The sequence below is a fragment of the Coturnix japonica genome, chromosome 27 (assembly GCF_054131305.1).
Source record: "Coturnix japonica strain WE chromosome 27, WE-NBRP24, whole genome shotgun sequence".
Lineage (NCBI taxonomy): Eukaryota > Metazoa > Chordata > Aves > Galliformes > Phasianidae > Coturnix > Coturnix japonica.
The window spans coordinates 15,306-32,956 of record NC_140689.1 but is presented as its reverse complement, the minus strand read 5'-3'; the positions used below and the strand labels follow the sequence as shown (position 1 = coordinate 32,956).

The 17,651-nt window shown below is 56.8% G+C and overlaps 1 protein-coding gene across 3 annotated transcripts; it reads left to right on the top strand.

Annotated features, from left to right (window-relative positions):
* The first annotated feature begins 29 nt into the window (after positions 1 to 29).
* Positions 30 to 16,366, top strand: CLK2 (CDC like kinase 2). 3 transcript variants are annotated; one of them, XM_015884637.2, is made up of 13 exons: positions 30 to 206; positions 1,509 to 1,672; positions 2,538 to 2,772; positions 9,937 to 10,030; positions 10,466 to 10,532; positions 11,873 to 11,989; positions 12,202 to 12,368; positions 12,758 to 12,852; positions 13,049 to 13,178; positions 13,465 to 13,547; positions 13,776 to 13,855; positions 14,065 to 14,155; positions 15,603 to 16,366. In XM_015884637.2, exons 2-13 carry the CDS (start codon positions 1,509 to 1,511, stop codon positions 15,783 to 15,785), a joined length of 1,506 nt encoding a protein of 501 aa, XP_015740123.2. In that variant the 5' UTR covers positions 30 to 206; the 3' UTR covers positions 15,786 to 16,366. The 3 variants fall into 3 exon arrangements, with proteins under 3 accessions (XP_015740123.2, XP_015740122.2, XP_015740124.2); XM_015884636.3 differs by having other exon boundaries at positions 9,934 to 10,030; XM_015884638.2 differs by lacking the exons at positions 30 to 206; positions 1,509 to 1,672; positions 9,937 to 10,030 and having other exon boundaries at positions 2,633 to 2,772.
* The last annotated feature ends 1,285 nt before the right edge of the window (positions 16,367 to 17,651 follow it).

The following is a 17,651-nucleotide window of genomic DNA, read 5'->3' as shown; positions in this document are numbered from 1 at the left end:
ACCCACGGCCCCGCCCACTGCGTGACGTCACGCGTACGTACGTACGTGCGTGCGTGCGTGCGTGCGGCCTGCTAGGACCCGGATCGACGGGCGGCGGCGAACGGCGGAGCTTGAAGAGCCGGAACGGGGCCCGGGATCCCCGGGAACCCACGGCCGCCATCACGGACTTCCTGTGGGACAAGCGGACCGGGCTGGCTGCGAGGACGGTGAGGATCGGGGCGGGGTTGGGCGGCGAGGATCGATCACGGGCCGGGCTGGGCCGCGGTTCCGTTTAGGCCGCGGGACCGAGGTAGGCCGCGGGGCAGAGCGGCGGTTCCGGCCCGGCCCGGTTCGGTCTCGGTTCGGTCCAGGCCCAGGCCCGGTTCAGTCCGGCTCCGGTTCTGTCCCGGTTTGGTCCCGGTTCGGTCTCGGTCCCGGTTCCGGCCCGGTTTGGTCCCGGTTCGGTCTCGGTCCCGGTTCGGTCCGGTCCAGCCTTCGCTTCATGGCCCAGTCCCGCTCCATGACACCTCGAGACCGCGTCCGGTGCTGGGCCCCACCCGACGGCTCCACGCTGCCGTCCCCAAACCGGTTCCGGAGGTTCGGAACGGCCCCGGTGACGGTTCGGACGGTCTTTAATTAAGGCCTATGAACTCAAGGACGCTCCGGTAACCGGACGGGGATGGGCTCCGAACGTCGGGAAGGGATAAAAACGCGTTGGGAACGTCGGAACCGGGGGAGGGGGGGGGGGCTGCCCCTATGGGGCTCCGCGTATGGGGCTGCCCGTATGGGGCCGCGTATGGGGCTGCCCCTATGGGGCTCCGTGTATGGGGCTGCCCCTATGGGGGGCCCTATACGCGTATGGGGCTGCCCCTATGGGGCTCGGCGTATGGGGCTGCCCCTATGGGGCTCGGCGTATGGGGCTGCCCCTATGGGGCTCGGCGTATGGGGCTGCCCCTATGGGGCTCGGCGTATGGGGCTGCCCCTATGGGGCTCGGCGTATGGGGCTGCCCCTATGGGGGGCCGCGTATAGGGCTGCCCCTATGGGGGGCCGCGTATGGGGCTGCCCCTATGGGGCTCCGGGTGAGGGCTGCTCTGTGGGGCCATGTATAGGCTGCCTTATGGGCTGTGCAATGCAGGGCTGCCCTATGGGCTTTGTAAGGCTGCCCTATGGGGCCGTGTATAGGGCTGCCCTATGGGCTGTGCAGTGCTGCCCTATGGGCTGAGCTATGTAAGGCTTCCTGAACATCTCTATGCACCCAAAGGGTGTTTGTGCCCCTCGGATCCCATAGGGATCTTTGTTCTTGTAGGGAGGGGAGCCGCTGGTTGTGGGGCAGGGAAGCAGAGCTGTTTAACTGTAATAACTGAGTCCATGTATAGGAGATGCAGAGGGAAACACAAAGCAGTGGGCGCTCACAGCATCTCACATGTGAAGCTATGGGGTGTCCTGGCTGTTTTAGCCCTCCCAGCTCTTTGCTCTGCTGCTCTCCCCCTCACCCAGCCCTGATCCTAAGGCTGTTTTCTCTCTGCAGATGCCTCACTCCAGAAGGTTCCGCTCGTCGGAGCGCAGCAGCCGGGGCAGCTTCCATGAACGTTACAGGAGCCGCAAACACAAGAGGCGGCGGTCGAGGTCCAGCAGCAGCGAAAGGGACCGAAGGCACCGCAGGGAGGGCAGCTACCACGTCCGATCCAGGAGGTGGGTGGTTATAGGGGCGGCCGCGCAGGGGTGGGACCTGTGGGGTGGTATAGGAACACATAGGGCACCATAAGGACCTGTGGGGAGCCATAAGGATCTATGGGGTGCCATAGGAACACATAGGGCACCATAAGGACCTGTGGGGTGCCATAGGAATCCATAGGGCACCATTTGGACCCCATGGGGTGCCACAGGAACCCATAGGGCACCATAAAGACCTGTGGGGTGCCATAGGAACACATAGGGCACCATTTGGATCCCTTGGGGTGCCATAGGAACCCACAGGGCACCATACGGACCTGTGGGGTGCCATAGGAACCCATAGGGCACCATAAGGACCTGTGGGGAGCCATAAGGATCTATGGGGTGCCATTTGGACCCCATGGGGTGCCATAGGAACCCATAGGGCACCATAAGGACCTGTGGCGTGCCATGGGACCCCATAGGGCACCATGAGGACCTGTGGGGTGCCATAGGGCACCATAAGGACTTCTGGGGTTCCATTTGGACCCCATGGGGTGCCATAGGAACCCATAGACCACCATTAGGACCTGTGGGGTGCTATTTGGACCCCATGGGGTGCCCTAAGAACACTTAGGGCACCATAAGGCTGTGTGTGCCCCTTCCATCCCTGGAGGTGTTCAAGGTTACCTGGGCTGTTGTTAAACTATGGATTGAATCTCCACCATCCTCGAGTTCCCTCCTGTTCTTTATATGGACCCCCCCCTCCCCACCCCTTTGCTTCCCCTTCCCCTCGAGTTCCCTCTTATTCTTTCTATGACCCCCCCTCTTTGCTTCCCCTTCCCCTCGAGTTCCCTCCTGTTCTTTATATGACCCCCCCCCCTCTTATCTCCCCCCTCCCCAGCTACGACGACCACTCAGCAGACAGGAGGGCCTACGACCGCCGTTACTGTGACAGCTACCGACGCAACGACTACAGCCGTGAGCGAGGGGAGCCCTATTACGACCCCGAATACCGGCACTCCTACGACTACCGACGATCCCGGGACCGTGACGGCAGCTACCGGAGCTGCAAAAGCAGCCGGCGTAAGCACAGGCGGAGGCGGCGGCGCAGCCGGTCCTTTAGTCGTTCCTCATCGGTGAGTATCCGTGCCGTGTTGGGCCTCCCCTGTAAAACCTTTCTCTCGCAGGTGGAGAGTTGGGGTAAGTAGAAAACTCTCTGCTTTCTAAACTGGCTCTTGGATTCGGTTGGAGGAGTGGTTAGGTTTGGTGTAGGGTTTGGTCATTGTACTGATGCGACTCGGTTGCACTGTCAGCTCAGTGCAAGGCTATGAGAGCCTGGCAGGGCTGGCGTGGCCCCATGGGGTGGTGCTGCAGTCCAGCTCCTTTATCCCTTCAGAGTGTTGCTTTTGTTTGCTGCTGCTCATTAAGGGCTGTTAATCACAGCCAAAGAGCCACTGTGTGAGGTTTGTGCAGCAGATACTTGGCTGTTCCAAATCACACTGAGCCCATAGGCTGTGTGCAGCAGGTCCCATAGAGCCCATAGGCTGTGTGCAGCAGGACCCATAGAGCCCATAGGCTGCATGCAGCAGGTCCTATAGAGCCCATAGGCTGTGTGCAGCAGGTCCTACAGAGCCCATAGGCTGTGTGCAGCGGGTCCTATAGAGCCCATAGGCTGTGTGCAGCAGGTCCTATAGAGCCCATAGGCTGTGTGCAGCAGGTCCTATAGAGCCCAGGCTGTGTGCAGCAGGTCCTATAGAGCCCAGGCTGTGTGCAGCAGGTCCTATAGAGCCCAGGCTGTGTGCAGCAGGTCCTATAGAGCCCAGGCTGTGTGCAGCAGGTCCTATAGAGCCCAGGCTGTGTGCAGCAGGTCCTATAGAGCCCAGGCTGTGTGCAGCAGGTCCTATAGAGCCCAGGCTGTGTGCAGCAGGTCCTACAGAGCCCATAGGCTGTGTGCAGCAGGTCCTATAGAGCCCATAGGCTGTGTGCAGCAGGTCCTATAGAGCCCATAGGCTGTGTGCAGCAGGTCCCATAGAGCCCATAGGCTGTGTGCAGCAGGTCCCATAGAGCCCATAGGCTGTGTGCAGCAGGTCCTATAGAGCCCAGGCTGTGTGCAGCAGGTCCCATAGAGCACATAGGCTGTGTGCAGCAGGTCCCATAGAGCCCATAGGCTGTGTGCAGCAGGTCCTATAGAGCCCATAGGCTGTGTGCAGCAGGTCCTATAGAGCCCATAGGCTGTGTGCAGCAGGTCCTATAGAGCCCATAGGCTGTGTGCAGCAGGTCCTATAGAGCCCAGGCTGTGTGCAGCAGGTCCTATAGAGTCCAGGCTGTGTGCAGCAGGTCCTATAGAGCCCATAGGCTGTGTGCAGCAGGTCGTATAGAGCCCATAGGCTGTGTGCAGCAGGTCGTATAGAGCCCATAGGCTGTGTGCAGCAGGTCGTATAGAGCCCATAGGCTGTGTGCAGCAGGTCCTATAGAGCCCATAGGCTGTGTGCAGCAGGACCCATAGAGCCCATAGGCTGTGTGCAGCAGGACCCATAGAGCCCATAGGCTGTGTGCAGCAGGTCCTATAGAGCCCATAGGCTGTGTGCAGCAGGTCCTATAGAGCCCAGGCTGTGTGCAGCAGGTCCTATAGAGCCCATAGGCTGTGTGCAGCAGGTCCCATAGAGCCCATAGGCTGTGTGCAGCAGGTCCTATAGAGCCCAGGCTGTGTGCAGCAGGTCCTATAGAGCCCATAGGCTGTGTGCAGCAGATCCTATAGAGCCCATAGGCTGTGTGCAGCAGGTCCTATAGAGCCCATAGGCTGTGTGCAGCAGGTCCTACAGAGCCCATAGGCTGTGTGCAGCAGGTCCTATAGAGCCCATAGGCTGTGTGCAGCAGGACCCATAGAGCCCATAGGCTGTGTGCAGCAGGTCCCATAGAGCCCATAGGCTGTGTGCAGCAGGTCCCATAGAGCCCATAGGCCGTGTGCAGCACGTCCTATAGAGCCCATAGGCCGTGTGCAGCAGATCCTATAGAGCCCATAGGCTGTGTGCAGCAGGTCCTATAGAGCCCATAGGCTGTGTGCAGCAGGTCCTATAGAGCCCAGCCTGTGTGCAGCAGGTCCTATAGAGCCCATAGGCTGTGTGCAGCAGATCCTATAGAGCCCATAGGCTGTGTGCAGCAGGTCCTACAGAGCCCATAGGCTGTGTGCAGCAGGTCCTATAGAGCCCATAGGCTGTGTGCAGCAGGTCCTATAGAGCCCATAGGCTGTGTGCAGCAGGTCCTATAGAGCCCATAGGCTGTGTGCAGCAGGTCCTATAGAGCCCATAGGCTGTGTGCAGCAGGTCCTATAGAGCCCAGCCTGTGTGCAGCAGGTCCTATAGAGCCCATAGGCTGTGTGCAGCAGGTCCTATAGAGCCCATAGGCTGTGTGCAGCAGGTCCTATAGAGCCCATAGGCTGTGTGCAGCAGGTCCTATAGAGCCCATAGGCTGTGTGCAGCAGGTCCTATAGAGCCCATAGGCTGTGTGCAGCAGGTCCTATAGAGCCCAGGCTGTGTGCAGCAGGTCCTATAGAGCCCATAGGCTGTGTGCAGCAGGTCCTATAGAGCCCATAGGCTGTGTGCAGCAGGTCCCATAGAGCCCATAGGCTGTGTGCAGCAGGTCCCATAGAGCCCATAGGCTGTGTGCAGCAGGTCCCATAGAGCCCATAGGCTGTGTGCAGCAAGTCCTATAGAGGCCATAGGCTGTGTGCAGCAGGTCCTATAGAGCCCATAGGCTGTGTGCAGCAGGTCCTATAGAGCCCAGGCTGTGTGCAGCAGGTCCTATAGAGCCCATAGGCTGTGTGCAGCAGGTCCCATAGAGCCCATAGGCTGTGTGCAGCAGGTCCTATAGAGCCCAGGCTGTGTGCAGCAGGTCCTATAGAGCCCATAGGCTGTGTGCAGCAGATCCTATAGAGCCCATAGGCTGTGTGCAGCAGGTCCTATAGAGCCCATAGGCTGTGTGCAGCAGGTCCTACAGAGCCCATAGGCTGTGTGCAGCAGGTCCTATAGAGCCCATAGGCTGTGTGCAGCAGGACCCATAGAGCCCATAGGCTGTGTGCAGCAGGTCCCATAGAGCCCATAGGCTGTGTGCAGCAGGTCCCATAGAGCCCATAGGCCGTGTGCAGCACGTCCTATAGAGCCCATAGGCCGTGTGCAGCAGATCCTATAGAGCCCATAGGCTGTGTGCAGCAGGTCCTATAGAGCCCATAGGCTGTGTGCAGCAGGTCCTATAGAGCCCAGCCTGTGTGCAGCAGGTCCTATAGAGCCCATAGGCTGTGTGCAGCAGGTCCTACAGAGCCCATAGGCTGTGTGCAGCAGGTCCTATAGAGCCCATAGGCTGTGTGCAGCAGGTCCTATAGAGCCCATAGGCTGTGTGCAGCAGGTCCTATAGAGCCCATAGGCTGTGTGCAGCAGGTCCTATAGAGCCCATAGGCTGTGTGCAGCAGGTCCTATAGAGCCCAGCCTGTGTGCAGCAGGTCCTATAGAGCCCATAGGCTGTGTGCAGCAGGTCCTATAGAGCCCATAGGCTGTGTGCAGCAGGTCCTATAGAGCCCATAGGCTGTGTGCAGCAGGTCCTATAGAGCCCATAGGCTGTGTGCAGCAGGTCCTATAGAGCCCATAGGCTGTGTGCAGCAGGTCCTATAGAGCCCAGGCTGTGTGCAGCAGGTCCTATAGAGCCCATAGGCTGTGTGCAGCAGGTCCTATAGAGCCCATAGGCTGTGTGCAGCAGGTCCCATAGAGCCCATAGGCTGTGTGCAGCAGGTCCCATAGAGCCCATAGGCTGTGTGCAGCAGGTCCCATAGAGCCCATAGGCTGTGTGCAGCAAGTCCTATAGAGGCCATAGGCTGTGTGCAGCAGGTCCTATAGAGGCCATTGGCTGTGTGCAGCAGGTTCTATAGAGCCCATAGGCTGTGTGCAGCAGGTCCTATAGATCCCATAGGCTGTGTGCAGCAGGTCCTATAGAGCCCAGACTGTGTGCAGCAGGTCCCATAGAGCCCAGGCTGTGTGCAGCAGGTCCCATAGAGCCCATAGGCTGTGTGCGGCAGGTCCTATAGAGCCCATAGGCTGTGTGCAGCAGGTCCCATAGAGCCCATAGGCTGTGTGCGGCAGGTCCTATAGAGCCCAGGCTGTGTGCAGCAGGTCCTACAGAGCCCATAGGCTGTGTGCAGCAAGTCCTATAGAGGCCATAGGCTGTGTGCAGCAGGTCCTATAGAGCCCAGGCTGTGTGCAGCAGGTCTTATAGAGCCCAGGCTGTGTGCAGCTCCTATAGAGCCCAGGCTGTGTGCAGCAGGTCCTATAGAGCCCAGGCTGTGTGCAGCAGGTCCTATAGAGCCCATAGGCTGTGTGCAGCAGGTCCCATAGAGCCCAGGCTGTGTGCAGCAGGTCCCATAGAGCCCCTAGGCTGTGTGCAGCAGGTCCTATAGAGCCCCTAGGCTGTGTGCAGCAGGTCCTATAGAGCCCATAGGCTGTGTGCAGCAGGTCCTATAGAGCCCATAGGCTGTGTGCAGCAGGTCCCATAGAGCCCATAGGGTGTGTGCAGCAGGTCCCATAGAGCCCAGGCTGTGTGCAGCAGATCCTATAGAGCCCATAGGCTGTGTGCAGCAGGTCCTATAGAGCCCATAGGCTGTGTGCAGCAGGTCCCATAGAGCCCAGGCTGTGTGCAGCAGATCCTATAGAGCCCATAGGCTGTGTGCAGCAGGTCCTATAGAGCCCATAGGCTGTGTGCAGCAGATCCTATAGAGCCCATAGGCTGTGTGCAGCAGGTCCTATAGAGCCCATAGGCTGTGTGCAGCAGGTCCTACAGAGCCCATAGGCTGTGTGCAGCAGGTCCTATAGAGCCCAGGCTGTGTGCAGCAGGTCCTATAGAGCCCAGGCTGTGTGCAGCAGGTCCTATAGAGCCCATAGGCTGTGTGCAGCAGGTCCTATAGAGCCCATAGGCTGTGTGCAGCAGGTCCTATAGAGCCCATAGGCTGTGTGCAGCAGGTCCTATAGAGCCCATAGGCTGTGTGCAGCAGGTCCTATAGAGCCCATAGGCTGTGTGCAGCAGGTCCTACAGAGCCCATAGGCTGTGTGCAGCAGGTCCCATAGAGCCCATAGGCTGTGTGCAGCAGGTCCTATAGAGCCCATAGGCTGTGTGCAGCAGGTCCGATAGAGCCCATAGGCTGTGTGCAGCAGGTCCCATAGAGCCCATAGGCTGTGTGCAGCAGGTCCTATAGAGCCCATAGGCTGTGTGCAGCAGGTCCTATAGAGCCCATAGGCTGTGTGCAGCAGGTCCTATAGAGCCCATTGGCTGTGTGCAGCAGGTCCTATAGAGCCCATAGGCTGTGTGCAGCAGGTCCTATAGAGCCCATAGGCTGTGTGCAGCAGGTCCTACAGAGCCCATAGGCTGTGTGCAGCAGGTCCTATAGAGCCCATAGGCTGTGTGCAGCAGGTCCTATAGAGCCCATAGGCTGTGTGCAGCAGGTCCTATAGAGCCCAGGCTATGTGCAGCAGGTCCTATAGAGCCCATAGGCTGTGTGCAGCAGGTCCCATAGAGCCCATAGGCTGTGTGCAGCAGGTCCTATAGAGCCCATAGGCTGTGTGCAGCAGGTCCTATAGAGCCCAGGCTGTGTGCAGCAGGTCCCATAGAGCCCATAGGCTGTGTGCAGCAGGTCCTATAGAGCCCATAGGCTGTGTGCAGCAGGTCCTATAGAGCCCATAGGCTGTGTGCAGCAGGTCCTATAGAGCCCATAGGCTGTGTGCAGCAGGTCCTATAGAGCCCATAGGCTGTGTGCAGCAGGTCCCATAGAGCCCAGGCTGTGTGCAGCAGGTCCCATAGAGCCCAGGCTGTGTGCAGCAGGTCCCATAGAGCCCATAGGCTGTGTGCAGCAGGTCCTATAGAGCCCATAGGCTGTGTGCAGCAGGTCCTATAGAGCCCATAGGCTGTGTGCAGCAGGTCCTATAGAGCCCATAGGCTGTGTGCAGCAGGTCCTATAGAGCCCATAGGCTGTGTGCAGCAGGTCCTATAGAGCCCATAGGCTGTGTGCAGCAGGTCCTATAGAGCCCAGGCTGTGTGCAGCAGGTCCCTCTTGGTCCTTGACTTGGACCCTATGGCAGCAGCTCCATCTCTGAGCTAAGCCCCATGTCCTGGCAGGCTGTTTTTGAGCATCCCAATGCTTTGGGGATGGCACATAAAGGGATGCAGCCTGTGATCTGCGCAGCTCAGGCTCTTGTCAGCATCATCCCTGTCTTTCTCTTGGTGTCTGTTCTGCTGTTCACCTCCCGGTTCTGTCTGAGCCCAGCCGTGTTCTGTGCTCTGTGCTGGAGCTCTCACTGTTGGCTGGTCCATTCTCACCATGTGTTCAGGGCTGGGGGGTTACGGGCTGTATCCAGGTCCTCAGGCTGCTGCCTGGTTGCTCCCAAGAGCTGGAAACAGGAGTTTATCTCTTCTGTGGTGTAAAACCTCTTACCTGCCTCATCCCAGGCTGCCCCTGTTCCCCTTTGGGCTTTTGCTTCTCTCTTGGAAATCAACCTTTCCAGGATCAGCTTCTTTAAGGGAGGAGGGCGTAGGAAGGAGCCCCACGTCTGCCCCAGGCCGTTACTCTCCAACCATTCTGCTTTCAGATGGATCTTTATACCAAGAATTGCTTCTTAAAGTCTCCGAATCCATCTTTGAGCACTCGGGGGGGTTGGGGGGGGAGCAAAAGGGGGGAGGTTGGAAGGGGTCGGGGATGTCCGTGCAGGGCAGGACGTCCCATCTCCTGCCTCCATCCCTCAGTGATTAACGGGGCTGTTGTGATGCCCCCCCTGTGCTCACTGAGCGGCAGAGCCACGCGTGGCACCATTGGACCCCAATGGCAGCGTTGTTCCTCTCTGAGCCCCCATAGGAGCGAGAGCAGCCCCTCTGCCGGCCCCCATTGCTCTCACGCTGGTTGGGGTGGGGCTGTTTGTAGGTTTTTCTTTTTCCTTTCATTTTCTTTCATATTTTATTTTTTTTTTTGCCACGCCGAAAAGCAAAAACTGGTTTTTTCGTTTGTTTTTTATTTTTTCTTTGATTTTCTTTGATTTTTTTTATTTTATTTTTTTCTTTTCTGAGCTTAGTGTGTTGTTATCTTGACATGTTCCCTTGCAATATCCCTATCGTTATATATTCCTCTGTGCCGTATGAATTGGCTGGGAATCTCCTCCTGCAACCCCTCCTCAATGTGAATTTCCAAACCACCCAATTCTGGCTGCTGCGCTGGTGTGAAAATCTGATTGAATGGTGAATGATGAATTCCCTGTGTCTGCCTGGGCCAGCAGAGGAGTCGACAGAGCAGCAGAAGGGCCAAGAGTGTGGAGGACGACGACGAGGGGCATCTGATCTATCGCGTCGGCGACTGGCTACAAGAAAGATGTACAGCCAAATCGTAACATAATTTAGCTCTCTAGTTAAGCTCCCATCGCAGTCGCAGATCTGTCTTTTTATCTTTTATTTTATTTATTTATTTTTTCTGTTCCATTTTGATTTCCGCTGTTTTATTCGAGAGAAAAAACCCTTTCTCCTTTTCCTTCCCCCCTTTTTGGTTTGGTTTTGGTTTTTTGTTTTGGGTTTTTTTTTTTTTGGTTAAAGCTATGTTTATATCTTGTATTGTTTACTTGAAGAGCCAGGGAATTTAGGGCAGCTGCCTCGTGCAGCCGGTGTCAGCCTTCCGCTGCTCCGGAAGCTCTCATGCTGTGTGCAGGTTAGGTTTTGCAATGCATTCTCCTCTGCCTCGTGTACGTGCCTCATTCAGGTCCTGGTCGTTTCTCTCACCCCCTTTTTCTCTTCTTTTTTTCCTTCCCATCCCAGATGAGATTCTCAGCACTTTAGGGGAAGGGACGTTCGGCAGAGTGGTGCAGTGCATGGATCACCGGAGGTGAGCATTGAGATATGGGGGGGGATGAGAGGAGCTGGGGGTGGGATTGGGGCTATGGGGTCCCAATGTTTCTCCTTGTGGGTCACCCATTGCTTCAAGGGAGCCTCAGCTCTTCCTGGATAGGGAAGGAGAGGAGCTGGGGGTGGGAATGGGGCTGTGGGGTCTTTTTCCTTGTGGGTCACCCATTGCTGCAAGGGAGCCTCAGGTCTTCCTAGAGAGGGAAGGAGGGGGGGAAAGAGGAGCTGGGGGTGGGAATGGGGCTGTGGGGTCCCAGTGTTTCTCCTTGTGGGTCACCCATTGCTGCAGGGAACCTCAGCTCTTCCTGGGGGGGAGAGGAGCTGGGGGTGGGAATAGAAACATTGGGACCCCCAGCCCTCCTTGTGGGTCACCCGTTGCTGCAGGGGAACCTCAGCTCTTCCTGGATAGGGAAGGAAGGGAGGGAGAGGAGCTGGGGGTGGGAATGGGGCTGGGGGTCCCAGTGTTTCACCCATTGCTGCAAGGGAGCCTCAGGTCTTCCTAGAGAGGGAAGGAGGGGGGGGAAAGAGGAGCTGGGGGTGGGAATGGGGCTGTGGGGTCCCAGTGTTTCTCCTTGTGGGTCACCCATTGCTGTAGGGAACCTCAGCTCATCCTGGAGTGGGAAGGGGGGGTGGTGGAAAGGAGCTGGGGGTAGGAATGGGGCTATGGGGTCTTTCTCCTTGTGGGTCACCCATTGCTGCAGGAAAACCTCAGCTCTTCCTGGATAGGGAAGGAAGGAGGGGGGGGGGAGAGGAGCTGAGGGTGGAAATGGGGATATGGGGTCCCAGTGTTTCTCCTTGTGGGTCACCCATTGCTGCAGGGAACCTCAGCTCTTCATGGAGTGGGAAGGAGGGAGGGGAAAGAGGAGCTGGGGGTGGGAATGGGGCTGTGGGGTCTTTGCATTGAGATATGGGGGGGGGGGAGAGGAGCTGGGGTTGGAATGGGGCTGTGGGATCCTAGTGTTTCCCCTCATGGGTCACCCATTGCTGCAAGGGAACCTCAGCTCTTCCTGGATAGGGAAGGAAGGGGGGGAGAGGAGCTGGGGGTGGGAATGGGGCTGGGGGTCCCAGTGTTTCTCCTTGTGGGTCACCCATTGCTGCAGGGAACCTCAGCTCTTCCTGGGGAGGAAAGGAGCTCTGCTTTGCCCCTCAGCCCTTGAGGAACTGCTTCCTTCTGGCTTGAGGAGGGCAGGAAGCTGCACTCTGTGCTTCTTCATAGGGATTCTATGATTCACAAGGGGAGGTTGGCTTCAGAAGGGCCTTCCTTATGGAGCACCGAGCCATCTCAGCAGCGATAACATGGAGTTTCTTCCCATTTCTCACCAGGGGTGGTGCACGTGTTGCTCTCAAAATCATTAAAAATGTGGAGAAATACAAAGAAGCCGCTCGGCTGGAGATCAACGTGCTGGAGAAAATCAACGAGAAGGATCCCGAGAACAAGAAGTGAGTGAACTCAGAGCGGTGCAGAGGGAAGGCATTGACTCAGTCCAGCTACAGGGTGGTGGGTGGGAGGTGCTGAGTCCTCTCGTAGCTCTGGTTCTTGGTGGTGTGTTGGGTTGAGTTCTATGGGGTATAAACCCAGCAAGGCAAAGCTGCACCATAGGGCTGAGTGCTGTGTGTGGATCCCATCTGCATCAGAGCCTTTTTCTCCCCAGTCTCTGTGTCAGGATGTTCGACTGGTTTGACTACCACGGCCACATGTGCATCTCCTTTGAACTGCTGGGGCTCAGCACTTTCGATTTCCTCAAGGACAACAATTATCTGCCTTACCCCATCCACCAAGTACGGCACATGGCTTTCCAAGTGTGCCAGGCTGTGAAATGTAAGTGCTGGCTGCTCTCCTCTCCCTTGGTCCTCAGCTGTGTGGCTGTGCAGCACAGCTCCCATCCTCAGCCCCATGTTTGTGGGTCCAGCGCTTAGTTCTGGCTGCGATGCTGCTCTGCCAGCTGTCAGACTGAGCCTTCCTGCCCCTGGTGCTTGGAATGAACCCTGTGCCTTTTCCTGATGCTTTTGATGGGTGTGTGCGTTCTGCTGATCAATACAATCAATCTTTGAGCTTCTCTTGAAGCCTTTTGGCCCGGATGACCCTAATTGTTCACACCCAGCCCCAACCACGAGCCGAACCGGTGCCAGTTGGAGCAGAACAAACCCATATTAGCGGCCTTGCTTTGCCTTCTGTTCCTCAGCTCTGACTCTCGTTTGCTTCCTCAGTTCTGCACGACAACAAACTCACTCACACCGACCTCAAACCTGAGAACATCCTCTTTGTCAACTCAGACTATGAGCTCACCTATAACCTGGAAAAGGTAATGGTCGGCCTCACATCAGAGCTCAGGCCTTGGCTCCTTGGTTTCCCTTCCTTTACAGGTGGGAGGGGGTTGGATGTGGCCCTGGGGTCTGCATTGGCTGATGTGAGGACCCTATGGGGAAGGGTTGGCTGTGTAAGGAGGGAGCTCAGTCTTCATCTCGAAGCTCTTTGTGACCCATATCATCCTCGTACAGAAGCGGGACGAGCGCAGTGTGAAGAGCACGGCCATCAGGGTGGTGGATTTCGGCAGCGCCACGTTTGACCACGAGCATCACAGCACAATTGTGTCCACCAGGCACTACCGGGCCCCTGAGGTCATTCTGGGTGGGTACTGCATGGTCTGAGCGTCGCCTGTTGGGTTAAGAAGCATTGACCTCCCATTATATTCAATAGCCAACCTTGGGAGTTCAGTAGTTTACCCTGTGAGGTGGGAGCTGCTTCACTTCACAGCCCTATTTTTGAGGGGGGGGAGAGGCAGCAGGTGACAAGGGAACTGGTTTTCTAATGTCTTGTTTGCTCTTGGAAGGGTGAGAGAAAGGAAAGGGGGGGAGGTTGGAATCATGGCTGCATCTCTTCCATCTCTTCTTTACAAACCACATTGCTCTTTTAGAGCTTGGCTGGAGCCAACCCTGCGACGTCTGGAGCATCGGCTGCATCATCTTTGAGTATTATGTGGGTTTCACCCTGTTCCAGGTGAGAACTGTGCACTGTTTGCCTCCCTCACAAGTGGTAAAGAGGACGTTGGCTGCTTCCCAGCGCAGCTCGCAGCCTCTGGGACCGATGGAGTCCCCCCTCCACGGCTGCAGTGTTGTAGATATGACCATAGTGTTGGCCAACAAAGGGCTGCTGAGCTGGGAATCCTCCAGGGCTGGAGGCAGAATGACTGGAATAGGTTCCATTCTTTACATTTCTCTCCCCCAGACACACGACAACAGGGAGCACCTGGCCATGATGGAGAGGATCTTGGGGCCAATTCCATCTCGCATGATCCGGAAGACCAGGTGAGTAATGGCTGCTGTGCTCTGAGGCCTTCCTGGCTCTTCCCTGTATCTTAATGCATCCCTTCAAGGCATCCAGCTTTACCTATTGAGTCAGCTGTGTGCTGCTGCAGCATCCTGACTCACCTGCTGGGCAGCTTTACTGCTTTACCAGGGTTGTTTTGGGTGCTTGGGTGGCATCTACAACCTGTTCCCACTTCTCCTTATGACAGGAAGCAGAAGTATTTCTACCATGGCCGTTTGGATTGGGATGAGAACACGTCTGCTGGCCGTTACGTTAGGGACAACTGCAAACCGCTGCGGGTAAGGTGGGGGTGGGTGGGAGCCACCCTGTTTTCCTTCATCCTTTTCTCATTGCAGAGCATTACAGTGCCAGCCCCGGTGCTGCTGAAGATGGTTCCTGTGGGCAAAGGTTTAGGCCACTGAAAGGCTCAGAGCAGCGTCCTGCTGAAGGAGCCTTGGCCGCCCCACATGTAAAACTAGGAAGACTGCAGCAGCCTGAGCTTAACATCAAGTGGATGATGATGAGGAGGGCAAAGAGACTTCAGGGAGTGCATGGGAAGGAAAGGAATTGGGGGGGGGGGAGGATGCAACTGGAGAGGTCCACGCTTTTCATGTGGAGCTTTAGGACAAGGGGAAGGTCTGAGCAGACCTCTCCCCCCACCTCAATTAGCGTTCAGCGCCCCAATTAGCTGTCAGCCCCCCCAGTTGGCTGTCAGCCCCCCCAGTTGGCTGTCAGCCCCCTCAATTAGCTGTCAGCCCCCCCAGTTAGCTTTGAGTCCCCCCAATTAGCTTTGAGCCCCCCCCAATTAGCTTTGAGCCCCCCAATTAGCTTGGAGCCCCCCCAATTAGCTTTGAGCCCCCCAGTTAGCTTTGAGCCCCCCAGTTAGCTGTCAGCCCCCCCAATTAGCTTTGAGCCCCCCAGTTAGCTGTGAGCCCCCACAATTAGCTGTGAGCCCCCACAATTAGCTGTGAGCCCCCTCAATTAGCTTTGAGCCCCCCCAATTAGCTTTGAGCCCCCTCAATTAGCTTTGAGCCCCCTCAATTAGCTTTGAGCCCCCCCAATTAGCTTTGAGCCCCCCCAATTAGCTTTGAGCCCCCTCAATTAGCTGTCAGCCCCCCCAATTAGCTTTGAGCCCCCTCAATTAGCTTTGAGCCCCTCAATTAGCTGTCAGCCCCCTCAATTAGCTGTCAGCCTCCCCAATTAGCTTTGAGCCCCCCCAATTAGCTTTGAGCCCCCTCAATTAGCTGTCAGCCCCCTAATTAGCTTTGAGCTCCCCCAGTTAGCTTTGAGCCCCCCCAATTAGCTGTCAACCCCCCCAATTAGCTTTGAGCCCCCCCAATTAGCTTTGAGCCCCCCCCAATTAGCTTTGAGCCCCCCCAATTAGCTTTGAGCCCCCCAATTAGCTTTGAGCCCCCCAATTAGCTTTGAGCCCTCCAATTAGCTTTGAGACCCCCAGTTAGCTGTCAGCCCCCCCCAATTAGCTGTCAGCCCCTCAATTAGCTTTGAGCCCCCCCCAATTAGCTTTGAGCCCCTCAATTAGCTGTCAGCCCCCTCAATTAACTGTCAGCCCCCCAATTAGCTTTGAGCCCCCTCAATTAGCTGTCAGCCCCCCCAATTAGCTTTCAGCCCCTCAATTAGCTGTCAGCCCCCCCAATTACCTTCCAGCCCCTCATATTGCACTACGAGCAGCACACAGAGCATCACCCTCACCCTGACGACCTCCCCTTCCCCTCTTTCTCCCCCCAGCGTTACCTGACCTCGGAGGCTGAGGACCACCACCGTCTTTTCGACCTCATCGAGACCATGTTGGAATACGAACCTTCCAAACGGATCAGCCTGAACGAAGCCCTCAAACATCCATTTTTTGACGTGTTGGAATTGGAACCGAACACAAAGATGTGGGACTCGAGCAGAGACATCAGCCGGTGACGCCACAGGTGCCATCATCCCACCCTCAGATTTTAGCCCCCGTGGAGGCCTGTGCGATTTCTATCCAGACACATTTGGTGCTTTTCTTTCCCCTTTCTTATTTCATTTCTTTATGGGTTTTTTTTCTCATTTTCTTTTGATACATCCCAATCCTCCCCCCCCCCCCCCCCCCCAGGACATCTTTGTAAAGCTTGTTAATATGTGAGATAATGTAAATAAGCCCATATTCTATATCAAACTGAGCAATGCAGACCCCACCTCTTAATGCCAACATTGGGGTCTGCATGTCCATAGTGTAAATACCTTTGTTCATGTGTTGCTTTGGCTCCTGTGACCCTAATTCCCTTCAATGTACAGACCCCAAAACTCGCAGCTCTTTGTAGCTTCTCTGGCTCCGTGTAAGTTATGAAACTGGTGGGACTGCATGGGAATTATTATTATTATTATATATATATATATATATTATTTTGTTGGGGTATCGCTGTCGTATCCCCCCCCCCCCCCCCCCGTCCTCATACCAGAGTTTTATAAGGATTTTTGTACAGTCTTTGTGGGGAAAATAAATATGAAGTGAAGAAAAACCCTCAGCAGGGCTCTATGGGGGGCACAGGGCTCTCTATGGGGTCGCAGGGCTCTCTATGGGGGTCACAGGGCTCTCTATGGGGGTCACAGGGCTCTCTATGGGGGTCACAGGGCTCTCTATGGGGGGCACAGGGCTCTCTATGGGGGGCACAGGGCTCTCTATGGGGGGCACAGGGCTCTATGGGGGGCACAGTGCTCTATGGGGGCATAGGGCTCTATGGGGGCACAGGGAAGCCAGGCTGCTCTGCAGGTGGGTATTGCTGTATCACATAGAGGGATAAAGGGCAGCCCCATATCTGTGTCAGGGTCCCCCCTATAATATATATGCAGCCCTATAAGGGGCCTTGCAGCCCCATAGCTGGGCCTGCAGCCCTATAAGTGGGGACTGCAACCCTATAGCGGGACCCGCAGCCCTATAAGCAGGGACAGCAGCCCCATAGCGAGGCCTTCAGCCCCATAGCAGGGCACTTGCCGCCCTATAAGCGGGGCCTGCAGCCCCATAGTGTGGCCGTGCCGCCCTATAAGCGGGGCCTGCAGCCCTATAAGCTGGGCCTGCCACCCCATAGCGAGACCTTCAGACCTATAAGTGGGGCCCGCCGCCCTATAAGCGGGGCCTTGCAGCCCTATAAGCGGGGACAGCAGCCCCATAGTGAGGCCTTCAGCCCTATAAGCGGGGTCTTGCTGCCCTAGGGCAGGGCCTGCAGCCCCATAGCTGGGCCTGCAGCCCTATAAGCGGGGACCGCAGCCCTATAGCGAGGCCTTCAGCCCCATAGCGTGGCCCTGCAGCCCTATAGCGTGGCCCTGCAGCCCTATAAGCAGGGCCTGCAGCCCTATAAGCGGGGCTGTGCCGCCCTATGGCAGGGCCTGCAGCCCCATAGCTGGGCCTGCAGCCCTATAAGCAGGGACCGCAGCCCCATAGCGAGGCCTTGCTGCCCTATAAGCGGGGCCTTCAACCCCATAAGCGGGGCCCAGCCGCCCCATAAGCAGGGCCTTGGCGCCCTATAGCTGGGCCTTCAGCCCTATAAGCGGGACCTTCAGCCCTATAAACCAGGCCTGCAGCCCCATAGCGAGGCCTTGCCGCCCTATAAGCCGGGGCCTCGCTGAGCCCTATAAGCGGGGCCTGCAGCCCCATGGCGTGGCCCTGCCGCCCTATAAGCGGGGCCCACAGCCCTATAACCGAGGCCTCGCCGCCCTATAAGCCGGGCCTGCAGCCCCATAGCGAGGCCTTCAACCCTATAACCGGGGCCTTGGTGCCCTATAGCTGGGCCTTCAACCCTATAAGCG